Source organism: Festucalex cinctus, chromosome 5, assembly GCF_051991245.1.
Source record: "Festucalex cinctus isolate MCC-2025b chromosome 5, RoL_Fcin_1.0, whole genome shotgun sequence".
NCBI lineage: Eukaryota > Metazoa > Chordata > Actinopteri > Syngnathiformes > Syngnathidae > Festucalex > Festucalex cinctus.
In genome coordinates this window covers 8,902,487-8,918,201 of record NC_135415.1, presented here as the reverse complement: position 1 = coordinate 8,918,201, position 15,715 = coordinate 8,902,487, and the positions used below count along the sequence as shown (strand labels likewise).

Genomic DNA, 15,715 nt, shown 5'->3' with positions numbered 1-15,715 from the left:
ACACACAAACTGCATTTCCTATTTATATTAGGTCACACATTTACATTCACGGAATCACTTCACTTCTTGCTTTGCTTTTTGATAGTTATTACTTATTTTAAATGTTAAATGATATTTTTGATGCATGGAAATATTGTTGTAAGCTCTGTTATTAAATTAGCAATAGTTGTTTGAAGGTTTATAATGATGTAACATCTGTGCTAACTTTTGTTTGCCCCTCTATGGTGTTTGGATTATATGTTAGGGTGTTTTCGTGAGATGAACTTCTATGATTTGGTTTAATTTTTGGTAATTATACAGTCACAGTGTTCAACTATATTTTACTTTGTGTCTCAGTTTTACAGTAGATTTCAAAAGAGTGATAATTTGAAGCGAGGATGCTCTTATTTGGAGAACTGTGAGGGTCATTTGTTATTCAGTGTTTGTCCGTGACACAGCATCAATTGCTTGCAACCTTCGTTTAGCAAAGCGATCAAAAACACAAATCCAATTATTTTCTGCTAGTCATCCCAATGGCTGTTTAAATGTGAGTGGGTTATCTAACATGCACATACAAGTCTAGCTTTTTTTTTCAATATTTAATATTATTTGAAGATCATCTTCACTGCGTTTGACGCAACTTGCCTTTGTGATTAGCTTTTTTTTTTGTTTGTTTGTTTTTTTGTTTTTGTTTTGACTGGTCAAGTATGTGGTCTTTTAAAAAAATCCTTCTATCCATCCACTATCCAATCATCCATCCATCTTCTTCTTTCTCAGGCCAGTCTGAGGATTGATTTGTTGTTGTGGTGGTGGTTGCGAAAAGATGGACCCTAAGTGCAGCAAAGGAAGGAAGCAAGGCAGGAGGGCAGAATGTACTCAAAACAAAATGCATTTACTTTCCAAAAAAAGCAAACAAGGCATGTGGGATTTAAAAAAAAATTAAATAAATCAATAGAATTAAAAAAAAAAAAACAAGCCACAAAGTAGGAAACCAAAACTGGCAATGGACGCAAGGTATCGGGCTGATTTAGAACAGGTGGACACAAAAACCTAAGACCAAGTAAAGTCAAGTCAAGTCAAGTCAAGCCAAGTCAAGTCAAGTCAAGTCAAGTCAAGTCAAGTCAAGTCAAGTCAAGTCATCTTTATTTATATAGCGCTTTCAAACAGCCTTAGCCGAGCTAAGACATGATTTGAGAAGAAACAGACAAAACATGATCAAACTAAAAACCATCAAAACAACATCAACATAAACACATATATCCTCCTGACTACCAGGGAAAAACAAATATTGTCCAATCATGTTTATTTTGATATTCCCCAATCTTTGTGAAGTAACTGTAATACTGCAAAAGAAATTTTTGAAAAAAAAAAAGTTTTGATTTTTAAGCTATGATGTGTCTACAGAGGACGTTTTTTTTTTTTTTTACTTAAATGCTAGGCCAAATACAGTTAAAATAATTCAAACAATACTTTAATGTGTTCTTAAGAGTCTTATAGAACACATGCCAACAACATTTAAAGCCTAAATTTGTTCAATGAAAAGTGTTATACACTTACTTTTACTCTTCCCTAAAAAGTGCTTGCACTGAGGGAAGCCATTTTCTTTTATGATGCAACCAAAGGTAGCAAAGCCCCACCTCTACACATTTGGTATCAATGGAATGTCCTCTATAGAGTACATAAGGAGTTAATTCAATCGTATGCACTGGGTGGGAGATATTCAGGTTTAAAAAGGTCCACTACAGAGGACAAATTTGAATTGCTGGTAGTCAGGAGCATATCACACACACACTCAGGACAAGTTAAATCAAACAAAACATGGCTTTTTTGTGGTTGCTAGCTTTCCCCAAATTTTTTTGAAGAATTAGAATTATTTTGTTTAACTCAGTAATAAATTCCACTAACTTCCAATTCTATCACTTCAATCTTCGTTTTTTTGTGTGTGTGCTTGAGATCCCCTCCTAAATGGTTGATCATTCTTTCATTAACAGAAGGGTACGTCCTGCCGCGACCTGGGGGGCCCTAGGGGGGCTGCGCTTTCCTTATCGGACCGGGGTCAACAGTCAACGGTGGCGGTTCTCATGTGTGCCAGATCTACCATACCAGCATCTCGTGAAATTCCAACAGAATTTGCTTCTCCCTCAGTCTAGGCTGGTGTCTGTGGATCACACTCTCCTTCATCTATCCTTCCTTTCTTTAGTTTTTTTCTCTGGACTCTTGAGATCTCCCTAATCTGTTGGAATTTAGAGGTTTCTGGGGTTGGTAAAAGATTCTGGTTTTGTAATCCTGTGGGTGTCTGGTGGTGTCTGGTTTTCACTTTGCTTCATCTTTCTTTCCTTTGATCCTTCCTCTGGTCTCCTGACCTTCTGAACTTCACGACTTTGGCGAGACTCTGAAGTATCCGGTTAAGGTGAAGGGTATAGCATTTCTATTAATTTTCAGGTAAATTAATGAGCACAAACTCACACGCACGCACACACAAAAAAAAAGAGAGCAATGATGATTGACAAGTTGAATCAGTAAAACTGCCGAATGAACAATACTGAGCTCTAAAAAAAATAAAAAATAAAAATAATTTAAAAAAATAAAAAGAAGGATACCTCCTAAAGTCGAGATTAATTAAATACTGATACAAATTCTGTCCGTCAGAGCGGACAACACAAAAACAATGTCAATATTCAACTCAGTGCACATCAAATACCATCGATCCACAATGAGAGGCAAAAATAGTCTTTGTGGTGACTAATAAGTGCAGTTGGTGGGTGGAGCCGATTCCTTGCAGGCGATTTCCAATGAGGGCCACCAATTAGGGAGGAGCAGCAGGAGGTGGCAGCACATGCCAGCCAAAGCACCAGCACACAATTATCTCTTCCCTCTTCCTCAGTATACGCCTGCGCACCTGACATTATTTTCAGTAAGGCTTGATAGGCTGTTGTAGATAAGACTGGCCATCAATAAACAAAATGACACCATTATTTCTATGTTTAAAGGCTTAGTGATAAACAACTCAACTTTAATATTTTACAAGAGACAGAGATATATTATTTATATTACGGAGTCCCTAACGTGACATGGGAAAAAAATAATAAATATATATATATATATATATATATATATATATATATATATATATATATATATATATATATATATATATATATATATATGTTTCTTGTCCGGACGAGAAACTTTCTCGTCCGGATGAGAAAGTTTCTTGTCCAGACGAGAAGCTTTTCTCATCCGGACGAGAAACTTTCTTGTCCGGTCAAGAAACTTTCTCGTCTGGACAAGAAACATATTTAATTATTATTTATTCTCCCATGTAACTTTAAGGGCTCCGTATTATATAGAATATTTAGATTATAATAATATTTCAATAAATAATATTTAATAATAATATTTAAATAATAAAAATAAATTAAATAATGTTTAAAAAAACAAACAAACCTAAAGTAAGTAATGCTATCAGTAGTTTTACTTACACCAGAGACTTTTATTTTATTATCATTATTTTTATTTGTCATCTTCTTAGTATGTGTTCTTACTTAATCAATCTATGCCTAATAAGTAAAGAATATGAATCCTTTTGCCACCTCTGGTTCTTTCCATGAAATTGAACAGGCACAGTCTGTTACATTTTATCAGCAGCAGCCCCTGCCGACATGACTCCAAGAGGTTGCATGCGTGCAGGACAGAAGGCAGACTTAACTTCAAATGAAAACGGCTGCGACTCAGACACGTGGCCGATGCGTTTCCTGCTGTGAGGATAATATCAGGATTCCCCAGACCAGACTGCCATCGATTGTCAATAAGGAACTGTGTGCCGGTTTTGTACAAGTGAAACATCTTGTCCAAAGGGCTCACAAAACATTCGGACATCACTTCCCGTCTCCTCCTTATCAGACAAGCCTCAGTTGCTTGTGCAAACATGTTTGAGTGTAATGAATGATTACAACTCAAACAGGAGAGCTACATCCTGCAATCATTCAAGCAGCAGGTGGACCACAATACCTTAACCGTTGTCATCAGCTGTTTTTATGAAATGACTTCATTCTGCTTCTTTCTTACTGTCTGTATGTTTTCTTTTGTTTTGTAACAATTTCTCTTCTAATGGCTAATGGTTTTTAAAGTAATTCACTATGAACCTTGCCAGACAAAGTAGCTATTGACTACACACAGCAAAACCAGGCAACAGAATTACTTAGATTTTTCTCACTGGTCATGTCAGGTTGAACATAATCATTCAAGCCCAAATAAGACAAATTGGCATAAATGTACCACTCTCATGATGAGGTTGTTTCCTTGACAACTTGGGTCAAAGAGCTCTAAAGCCAAGCAAAGAGTAAGCCAGAACAGTAATTAAGAAAATTGGGAAATCCATGTGCTTTAACTCAGTGCTATACATAGTTAATGAAATCGATCAAACCTATTCCACCACTTGCCCATATGTATACACATGGGCAAAAAGAGCCATTCCAGAATTGAAGGACATTTCCACATACAAAATACCAAAATAGGCTGTTTCTGAGTAAATTTATTTGTCCTGGGGGGGGGAGCCCTAATGGAAAAGAATGTTTGAAAATAATTTAAAAATACCAAATAAATCTGGAGTACCCCATTAAATACTATTGAATCTCAAATATAATGTACTGTATAGTTAAAACTAAATTCAAATTTCTTCTTCTTTTTTTGTATTATTTCATTGCTGTCTATTGTAACTGTGTAACTGTTATTCAAGAATGCTAAAGCGCAAATGTCGTCCATTTATGGAATGACACAGCAACAATAATATATGTAGCTACCATACGTATTGTATTATATTGCTATGAAATCAGGTGCTATAAATACTACAATAGTGTTCTGGGGTTGCCACTTATGTTGAGTAATGTTATGTCGGACTGTTACTGAACGCAACACAGGTCTCGGGTGAGGGAGGACTCGGGAGACGTGCAGTTGAGTAGCGTTTTGGTGCTTTTTCCTCCTCGCAACGAGAGCGGTTGTACTCTGCTTTGGCGTTGGCCACTGCCAAAAAGTGGCGTGTTGATGAAAGAAATAAAGGGGTGACTTCCCCAAACAACATTTGCTGGTGGCGTTTGTACAAAACCTACAATATAACTAGCACACAAATTTGCCAATACGTTGGAATTTGGCTCGTGCTCAAAAAGTGGGCTCAACCCGGGAGAGGAAAAAAAAAATGACATCGCTGTCATAGGAGGACTATTTGCACTGGACTTTACGACAGTAGTACGACATGCCGTAAAGCGCTGCTACTGGGTTACTAAGGCAACTCTTGCATGAGTGCTTCGTGCCTTTAAAGGGATCGTTCGGATTTTTTAACATGAATCTCAATTTGATCCTCACCTCCAGTGTGTGCGATCAGCACTGACTTACCCCTGACAGCGTTCTGTGACACACGTTCTGGTCCGGTGTTGGACGAGAGGAAAATAGTCAAGCAAGCTGGCTGGGGTGTCGGAAATAAAGCGTTTTTCTTCTAAAAAACTATTTGTTTTCAAAAGCGTGACACATTTCCATCACAATACTCTTTCCTGAATAAAGTCAGACGCCATTACCGCCAGCCACTACTTTTCTGTCCGTTCGTATCACTGCGCGTCGCCCTGTAGAGCGCTAACCGACGCACTGCAGCCAGCTAGCTGATACTTCCGCCGAAAAGGCAAACAACTTCAGGCGGAAGTATCAGCTAGCTGGTTGCAGTGCGTCGGTTAGCGCTCTACAGGGCGCCGCGCAGTGATACGAACGAACAGAAAAGTAGTGGCTGGCGGTAATGGCGTCTTAACTTTTTTCAGAAAAGGAGTATTGTGATGGAAATGTATCACGCTTTTGAATACAAATAGTTTTTAGAAGAAAAACGCTTTATTTCCGAGACCCCAGCCAGCTTGCTGAACTATCTTCCTCTCGTCCAACGCCGGACCAGGACTCGTGTCACCGAACGCTGTCAGGGGTAAGTCAGTGCTGATCGCACACACGGGAGGTGAGGATGAAATTGAGATTCATGTTAAAAAAGCCGAACGATCCCTTTAATGATGTTACCGCTTGTGCTGGTTTGTACTGTTTCTGAGCTATAATTAAAGCATTTCCTGTTAACTACTAACACTTGTGCGGAAATTAGATCACTTTCCAAACTCAGCGGAGCCACAAGCGACTTCAACCAACAATCAACAGTTTGCTCAACTCTGGACAGCCAGCGAGCCATTTACGTCCTGGCTTGAAAAGTGACGGACGAAATTCTTCCCTGTTTTCGTGATGACTACGTACTTCAGGAGTAGAACGACCACTTGAATTATTCTTTTCCTCAAAAGTTCTCCGGGAAAATGACACTCATTGGGATTCGGCGATGAACTTGAACTGAACCAGTGACTGTTTACTGCAGAACAAGCCAAGTTTATGCGCATGCTCACAAAACTTTCTAAATTTCTCATTGTGCGTGCACGAAACAAGCTGTTGGCTTCCCTGCTGCCCGCGAGGAAAACAGGATAAAATATACATGAATTTAAGACCAAAACAGTAGAACTACGGTATTGTATTTTAGAGGACACTGACAGATAAACATTTTCAATGATTTTATTTTGAAGGGCTTGGGCATGCATCGCATTAATAGCTTATTATGACAGCATGCCACTGCCGTCCCCAAATAACTTCATTCAAGGAGATTAACAGCATATCTTCACGCAGACTGTACAAGTCACATTGTGTTATGTAAAGTTATGTTTATATCTTGTAAATTGTGTTTTGCCATTCACGGTATGTGTTTCCATGAGGGTTGCCATTGCCAAGTCGAATTGGAATTACGAATGGTCAGATTTTAGGTAGGTAATTATGTAGTGATTTCTCCTAAACAAATGAAATTGAAAATGTATGCTATTTTCCTGATGAAAAAAAAAACATAATGACAGTTTATGAGTGAAAAAAATGGGCTACCATAAACACGCATCCTTTGAAATTTTACTATTCTCAAGAAGTAGTGCCTCACAAATCAGGCCTTGCACAAAACACTTTACTTGCATAAAATTGAAAAGTATCCAAAAAAATCTTGGTATGATGAAATCTTCATATATTCTAAATACAACCTAAAAAATAATAAAAACTTGTTTGAGGCGACTTTATAATTTGTTGTCATTTGATGTTTGATAAATTGAACAGCATTTAGCTGAATCTAACTGAAGAGAATTTCGTGTTTTCTAGTCTAATTGATTCTTGATATTGTCCAGTCTGAAGGCAGAACAGTGTCCCCTTTTGACAGTTAAATAGAAGTACAGAACACGCTGTCCACAAAGTCCAATATCATAAACACATTTCGACAGATTTTCTGGAGTATTTTTTTTTTGTCTCAGTGTATGATGAAAACACATGCGTTCTTTAAAGATTAATTCCAACTGCTGGAATAAAACAACCGTGACGTCACAGGCGACGGTCACCATTCGGACGTAAACCAAATGAAATTTCAAAGGGACAGAGTGTGCCTCGGCTCAGTTTGCACGAGGCTGCACCGATCAGTGTGAGAAGTGTGCGAGAGGCGCGCGCGCGCTCCACGCTGGCTCTCCAAACGCACCACCGCCTCGATCCTCGCTCTGATTCTTATGACCGCGGACCTTGATGTTCCGCACTCGGCCACCAACAGAAGGTAGGTTCGGACATGTTATAACAATTTGGCTTTAAGTCTATAAAATGTGTGAGTATTCCTCGAGACAGTCATGGAAAGTACTTCTCTCCATCTCTGTGTATTTTCCTTTTTTTTTTTTTTTCTACATTCATACTACTAAACAGTATTTACACTCCCATTCGTTCTCATATGTCGGAGTTGCTTGACAAAAATGTAACGAAATTAGTAAGGGACATAATCCATTCAAACAAGTGGAAGTTCATGTTAATGATAATAACAATCACTGAATTATTTTTATTAGTTTCATTATTTTATTTATTCATATTATTCTATTTTCCAAAATGTAAAATGGAAAGACATCATATTCAAACATAAATATAAATGTTTTGTTTTAAAAGCCGTGACCTTTGTGAGGAGTAAGTGGTTGAGAAAATGGATGGATGTTATAAGCTGACTTCTATGCAAAATCCAAAAATATTCCAAATGTTTACCTTGCTCCCTTAAACAAACCAACCAACAAACAAACAAACAAACAAACAAACAAACAACCTCTGTAATCTCAAAATCCTCTGTGCATGTGATGGAGTAATGTACGGTGCATTTCAATTCAATTGCATCTGGTAGGTTAAGTCAGTATTATGCTAAAATATATTTATCCCAATTAAATTCTTAATTAAAAGCCAACATTCAACTTCCCATGTCTAATCTTGGCTGGGACCTTCCTGTGTGGAGCATTCACGAATGGTTGTCAAGCAGGACAGGCAATGTATAACTATAATAAGTATCAATACAATAGATTGATTACCTTTTAAAACAGTTTTAGATCGATTCGGAAGGCAAACTTGCCATACAATGGCCAAGGTAGTTTGATCATAGGAATATAAACAATATAAAACATATATAAACAATATATACAATATAAACAATATTACATAATAAAACAAACAATAATATACATAGATTGTGTTTATAAATCGTTACAACACTACAAGCAAGGTATAGAAAAATGAATGGATGGATATATATAATGTGACTGAAAAGAATTAAAATGAATTAAAATGCTGAAAGCATAATTGCTTTCCAGCGTGTTACTCACACAGGCAACAATGGCGCAATGTTGCCACATATGCTATCTTGAGGGATCAGAGCACTAATGAGCGTCCAATCAGACACTGCTCGCAGCAAAGGGAGACATATTTGAACAGTAACAAGACCATGCTTAATGTCAATCCTTGTCATTTCCACTTCACGTCATTTCTGTAGCATTTATAGAGTTATGTTTGCTTGTACATTTACATCTACAGTATCTCACATTTCTGCAGGCATTTAATTATATCTTTTCATGGGACAATACTGAAGAAATGACATTTTCACACATTGAAAACAAATCAATGTATACCTTATATAAGTGTGAATTTATTGTTCCATCAAAATCACTCAATTATACAGCAATTAATAGCCCCTGGCAACAAAATGTATTATTTTCCAGCGCTGCCTTAAGTCTCTTGGGCATGGACTTCATCATTGATTCACAGGTTGCCGCTGGAATCCTCTTCCACTCCTTCATGACAACATCACGGAGCTGGTAGATATTGGAGAACTTACGCTCCTCCACCTTCCATTTGAAGATGCCTCAGAGATGTTCAATAGGGTTTAGGTCTGAAGACAATGCTTGGCCAGTCCATCACATTTCAGCATCTTTACATTCTGAAAACATTTGGGTTAAAAGTAACCCAATTATGGATCAAAAATTGACCTATCCACTTTATGGATCACTTTGACCTAATTTGGGTCATTCTGACTTAAAAAAAAACAAAAAAAACATAAAATTGGTCAAATTGACCCAACTGGAGGATCTGGCCCAATTTTATGTTGTTAAAAAAAATAATAATAAAATAAAAAAATAAAATAAAAAAAACACACACACACGCATGCACACACGCAAAATGGCCCAATTTTGATCTAAAGTTGGGTCAAATTAACCCAAGTTGAGGATCTGACACAACTGATGGGTTGTTTTATACAAAATGACCCAATTTCTTTCCCCAAATTTGAATCTAATTGACCCAAGGAGATAATCTGACACAACTTTATGGGTGCTTTTATATAAAAAGACCCTTTTTTGTGGGGTGTTTTTTTTTTTTTTTTTTTCAAAAACAAATCAGAAAGCTGGGTCAAATTTATACAAAATTAGCCAATTTTTTACCCAAAGTTGGGTCAAATTAACCCAAGTAGAGAAAACTTTATGTACATGCTGTTTTACACACACAAAAATAAAAACTTTTTTTTTTTTTTGCAAAACAACCCAGAATTTTGGGTCAAATGGGTCGGCATTACCCAAATTTTGACCAAAAGTTGGGTCAAATAAACCCAAGCAGAGTATTTTTTTTTGTTTTGTTTTGTTTTTTGTTTTTAATCCTAACTTTATGGGCTGTTTTACACGAAAAGACCCACATTTTTGTTTACTTGGTTGCAAAACAACCCATAAAGTTGGGTCACATTTATACAAAATTAGCCAATTTTTTACCCAAAGTTGGGTCAAATTAACCCCAAGTAGAGAATTTGACCCAACTTTATATATGGGCTGTTTTACACAAAAAGACCCAATTTTTTTGTTGTTGCAAAACAACCCAGAAAGTTGGGTCATATTTGTCCAAATTTTGACCAAACGTTTGGTCAAATAAACCAAAAGTAGAGTTGTTGTTTTTTTAACCCAACTTTATGGGCTGTTTTACACAAAAAGACCCACTTTTTTTGTTTTTGTTTTTTTTTGGTTGCAAAACAAGGATCTCACCCGATTTTTTTTATTTAAATTTTATATATATATATATATATATATATATATATATATATATATATATATATATATATATATATATATATATATATATATATATATATATATATATATATATGTATATATATATATATATATATAGTGGTTAGCAGGTCCGCCTCACAGTTCTGAGGACTCCGGTTCGAGTCCAGGCTCCGGCCTTCCTGGGTGGAGTTTGCATGTTCTCCCCGTGCCCGCGTGGGTCTTCTCCGGGTACTCCGGTCTCCTCCCACATTCCAAAAACATGCATGGCAGGTTGATTGAGCGCTTCAAATTGTCCCTAGGTGTGCTTGTGAGTGTGGAAGGTTGTTCGTCTCTGTGTGCCCTGCGATTGGCTGGCAACCAGTCCAGGGTGTACCCCGCCTACTGTCCAGAGCCAGCTGAGATAGGTGCCAGCCTTGTGAGGAATAAGCGGTCAAGAAAATGGATGGATGGATGGATGGATGGATGGATCATTTTGTCAAAATGACCCAATTTTTCAGCCAAAATTGGGTAAAATTAACCTAAGTAGAGGATCCATACACACTAATTGTGCTCAACTTGGACATTTTCACTTAGGGGTGTGCTCACTTTTGTTGCCATGGGTTTAGCTGTGAGTGGCAGTATTTGGAGTTATTTTGAGGGAACAATACACGGTTTTAATAAGCTGTACACTGACTTCTTCAGTCTTGTCCCATGAAAATATAGAATGAAATATCTTCATAAATGTGAGGGGTGTACTAACTTTTGTGAGATACTGTAAACATATACTGTAGTAACCATGCGCTAACTCCCAGGGTGACATCTGCTGATGGGGATGGAGGATCCAAATGTCACATCACCTTCGCCCGTGACCCATCAGTCAAACGACACGGGTGGGATCTTCGAGGTGGCCCTCCAGAATGTCTCCTCAGACCGTAAACCTCAATTTGAGGGTGTGGAGCTGCTGCAGTCCTTCAAGCTGCTCATCATTCCCTGCTACACTCTGGTGGCCCTGGTGGGCGTCATCGGCAACTACCTGCTGCTGTATGTCATCTGCTGCACTCGCAAGATGCACAATGTCACCAACTTCTTCATCGGGAACCTGGCCTTCTCCGACATGCTCATGTGCGCCACGTGCGTCCCCTTCACGTTGGCCTATGCCCTCAACCCACACGGGTGGGTGTTTGGCCGCTTCATGTGCTACCTGGTCTATCTCATCCAGCCCGTGACTGTGTACGTGTCGGTTTTCACTCTCACAGCCATCGGGGTGGATAGGTGAGTCACGCTGTGAAAAGGTGGGTTTACATGCACCACAAGCATCCGTCATCAGATGAGAAAACGCGCAGGGAAGATGAGAGTCTCTCAGCTTGGAGACACCAAATTATTGTGTTTCAGTCAAGTAAATAGTGGGAGACCTGGGCTCATAATTTCACACAAAATGAATGTTATTACCTGGCAGAGGGGATTGATGAAAATTGCAGTGGCGGTTTTAGCTGTGAAAAATGTTTTTAGGGCTGCAAACAAATAAACAGTTTCATGTTGGATGGAGAAAAAAAACACTCAAATTGTGACTAACAGGCAACCAGTACAGCAGTGTGGTCAGCAGGGACAAACTGCAGCTCATCTGTGATCTTGGACAGGACAAGTGGTAGAAGGTGAACAAATGGATGCTTTGGATAGCATTGCACATCCATGAGAAAAAGAAAAAAAACAGTAGAAAACATTCCCTGAGGGGGCAATTTAAGTACTTTTCTTTCTGTGTGCTTGACACCTATCTTCAGTATCACTTGACCTTGACAACAGCGTCTGAGTTGAGTGGAATGTGATGTGAATTTGCAAACAGCTGAGAGAATGCGAGTGAAAGCTCGTGGGAGAGATACATCGATGGAATGAGTGATGGCAGGCGGTAGATCTATAGTTTGGTCCTTATGTTGACTGCTATATAGTCAATAAATAGAGTAGACAAAATAGACACTAAATATTAGCTAACATGGTGCGCTAGTGGTCAGTACATCTGGATGGTTATATGTTGGGATGTATCAAATAGCCATCACTGGCTTCCGTTGCAGTGTCACCCAACCCAAGCCATACATTGTATAGGACAAAAAATTTAATTGTACGTCACCAAACAAAAGTGTCAACAACAAAAGTAGAAAAACAGATTAATGTGTAGCTTTCGTTTCATATGGAAGAGCATTAAATTTTCACTATACATCACTGACATAGATAGTTGCCAATCACTGTACTATTGTAATCTCTCGAATCATCGAATCCTGCCGTGAATTCAAAATAAATAAATACACGAAAAAATCAGCAACTCATTGAAGCCCCTAAAATGGTTATAATTGCCTATATAAATATTTTACAACAGAAATATACAAACAAATAATAAAAATATGATCCCAAAACTGCTTACTACAATTTAAAACTTAAAATTTTAGACTACATTAAAAATAGCTTACAAATGATTTGATTCATATCAAAAATAAAATGCACCCAGCACACATGTACATCCGGCAATGCCTCACTCATAAAATCTACCACTTCCTAGGCTAAGCAGGACGTACGCTGGTTTGTCCTCCTTTTTAAAGAAAATGAGCCTCAGTTGAGTTTATGTGACCCAAAATCAGCCCCACCCCACGTCTGTCACTAGTCTGTGATTGTGATAAAAATCTCGTATATCATTGGTTCAATCAATGTAAACAAAGTTCCACGTGTGGCTATCTGAGTACGTCGTTTCCTCTCCGTCTTCTTTGACAGCAACTGTTATCAGTCCAAATCGCGTTGTATTATGTGGACGTGGTTACTTAATTATTTCAAATACATACCTAAATTAAATAAATAATTAAATATGTGTATAATCATGTAAATTGTTTTGCCATTTACGGTCTGTGTCTCCATGGGTGTCGCCATTGTTGAGTGACAGATTGAAGCCGGTCGGTGAAGTCACAACTTGGATCTCCAAGTTCAAATGGGCACACTTGGTGGTACGAAGTCAGAAAATTCTGACTTCCCACCTTCCTCGAATGTAGAATCAGACACTTGTGATGTCAATAGACGACAGCAAGTGACAAAATGGCCGCCCCAAGTGGATTTGTATGCTTGATTTATATTCTCCAAATGCAATATTAATCAGAAAATCATATTTAGACAAGTGGAGCCTCATAAGAAAACTTTTGACTTGACTTTCCCTTTAACACGTCCATAAACAAAACTTGTCTCAGTCAGGACCTGTCATGTTATAACGTGCCACAAGATGGCACTAAAGCACCGTTCAATAATAAAAAGTCCCACTTTAGGTCTACTTTTCTATTAGTAGTCCTAGTTCGGGGGGAAAAAAATAGGACGGCGTAACACTATTTTCCAGTCTATTCTTTTCTATTCTGTATTGACTTTATTTTTTTTCTCATCCTGACAGGTACTATGCCACAGTTCACCCTTTGAAGAAGCGCATCTCAATTTTGGCATGCACCTACTTGCTATCAGCTATCTGGCTGCTGTCCTGTGCTCTGGTGGCTCCCGCTGTGGCTCACACCTACCACGTAGAGTTCCAAAACGAGGGCTTCACCATCTGCGAGGAATTTTGGATGGGTCAGGAGGGCGAGCGTCTTGCCTACGCGTACGGCACGCTCTTCATCACCTACGTGCTGCCCCTGTCCGCCCTCAGCATCTCGTACCTGTGCATCACTGTCAAACTGAAGAACTGCGTCGTTCCAGGTTATCACACTCAGAGCCAGGCCGAGGCCCAGCGCCTGCGCAAACGCAAGACCTTCCGCCTGGTGAGCTTAGTGGTGGCCGCTTTTGGCATATGCTGGATGCCCATCAACGTGTTTAACGTGTTGCGTGACATTGACATCGGTCTGATTGATAAGCGTTACTTCCTGCTCATTCAGTTGCTCTGTCACCTGTGCGCCATGAGCTCATCTTGCTGTAACCCGTTCCTCTACGCTTGGCTCCATGACCGCTTCCGTGCCGAGCTCCGCAAAATGATGGTATGCCACCGGCGTATTGGCATTGCTGCCAACAATGGCGCCACTGCCAGTGTCGTGCTGTGAAAGACACTTGATAAAGTATTCAAGTAAGGGAGTTAAGAAAAATCACTTTTCCAAACAGATTGTGAATCCAACTAGTGATTTGTGCCACCTAGTGGACCATTGGTTTCCGAAGAGGTTATACAGCGTTTAATTTGCTCAAGGATTTGTTATATTGGCATTTCGGTCCCACATAAGTAGTATGCACACACTTAAAATAAAATTAAACAATGCAGACACAGTTTGAAAACAAGACTTCTGTCCATTTTTGTGAGCCCTCAATTCATTATACACTGCTGTCCAAAAACTGTACTGACTTTGTGGATTATCACCTGTCATTCAGTTTGTTTCTATTGAGTAATTTGGTGGTTAGGATGAATAACTTGCTAGTTTTGTGAGCGGAGCTAATATATAATACAGGTATAGCAGTGTGTTGTATTTAGTGCCCTCTAGTGACAAACTAATAGAATTTAATTGTTGGAAGCAATCACACTTCACAAGTATACCACTAATTACTACTGACAATTATTATTTGGAGCAAGCAGGAGCTAAAGGGAGAAGTGAGTAACAGTGGCTAGCATGAACTCCCTGGAGCGGCTAACAAAGAGTGGCTATAGCAGGAGAAGCTAGCAAAAGCTAACGAGGGCAATACAGGGGGACACAAGTGGCGGGAGCCCAAAGCACGGGACTCAAGACGACCACCTGCTGGACCCAGCTGTGAAAGGTAAGCAGCAGTCCATCTATTGGATCAGACACTAGCTGCACTGCCACTAGAGGCTAACTACGTTCGCGAAATTCTTCTCCTTCGGGCATTTGTAGCAGAGATGCTGGCTCATACGTCAGCATCGTTCGTGTAAGGCGCCAGTGTAATTTAATTAACTAATGATTACTAATATATATATATATATATATATATATATATATATATATATATATATATATATATATATATATATATATATATATATATATATATATATATATATGAAAATATATAAATATAAAGGTACATTGATATGAAATTAATAGTGGTGTTTTAAAATTAAAATTGTTTGCCATTAGATGGCACTAAATCCTACACATTATCTCTTTAACATTAAACATGCATGTGCAGTGGACTTCTATGACTTAGTTTGAATCAACTGTTCATTCATGTCCATATACTTGTTTCTCAACTTTTGATTTACCCCAACTGCGCTTAATCTGTCATGTTCGTCTTTATGTTGATGACACTCTTACAGTATCCAATCCTGATATAATCACAACTCCACTATTACCACATTGCAACAA

General features: G+C 38.5%; 1 protein-coding gene across 2 annotated transcripts; it reads left to right on the top strand.

Moving 5' to 3' along the window:
* The first annotated feature begins 7,474 nt into the window (after positions 1 to 7,474).
* prlhr2a (prolactin releasing hormone receptor 2a) lies at positions 7,475 to 15,281 on the top strand. 2 transcript variants are annotated; one of them, XM_077522209.1, is made up of 3 exons: positions 7,475 to 7,618; positions 11,210 to 11,570; positions 13,813 to 15,281. In XM_077522209.1, the coding sequence occupies exons 2-3, from the start codon at positions 11,224 to 11,226 to the stop codon at positions 14,447 to 14,449; spliced, it is 984 nt and encodes a 327-aa protein (XP_077378335.1). In that variant the 5' UTR covers positions 7,475 to 7,618; positions 11,210 to 11,223; the 3' UTR covers positions 14,450 to 15,281. The 2 variants fall into 2 exon arrangements, with proteins under 2 accessions (XP_077378335.1, XP_077378334.1); XM_077522208.1 differs by having other exon boundaries at positions 11,210 to 11,669.
* Positions 15,282 to 15,715: the final 434 nt, after the last annotated feature.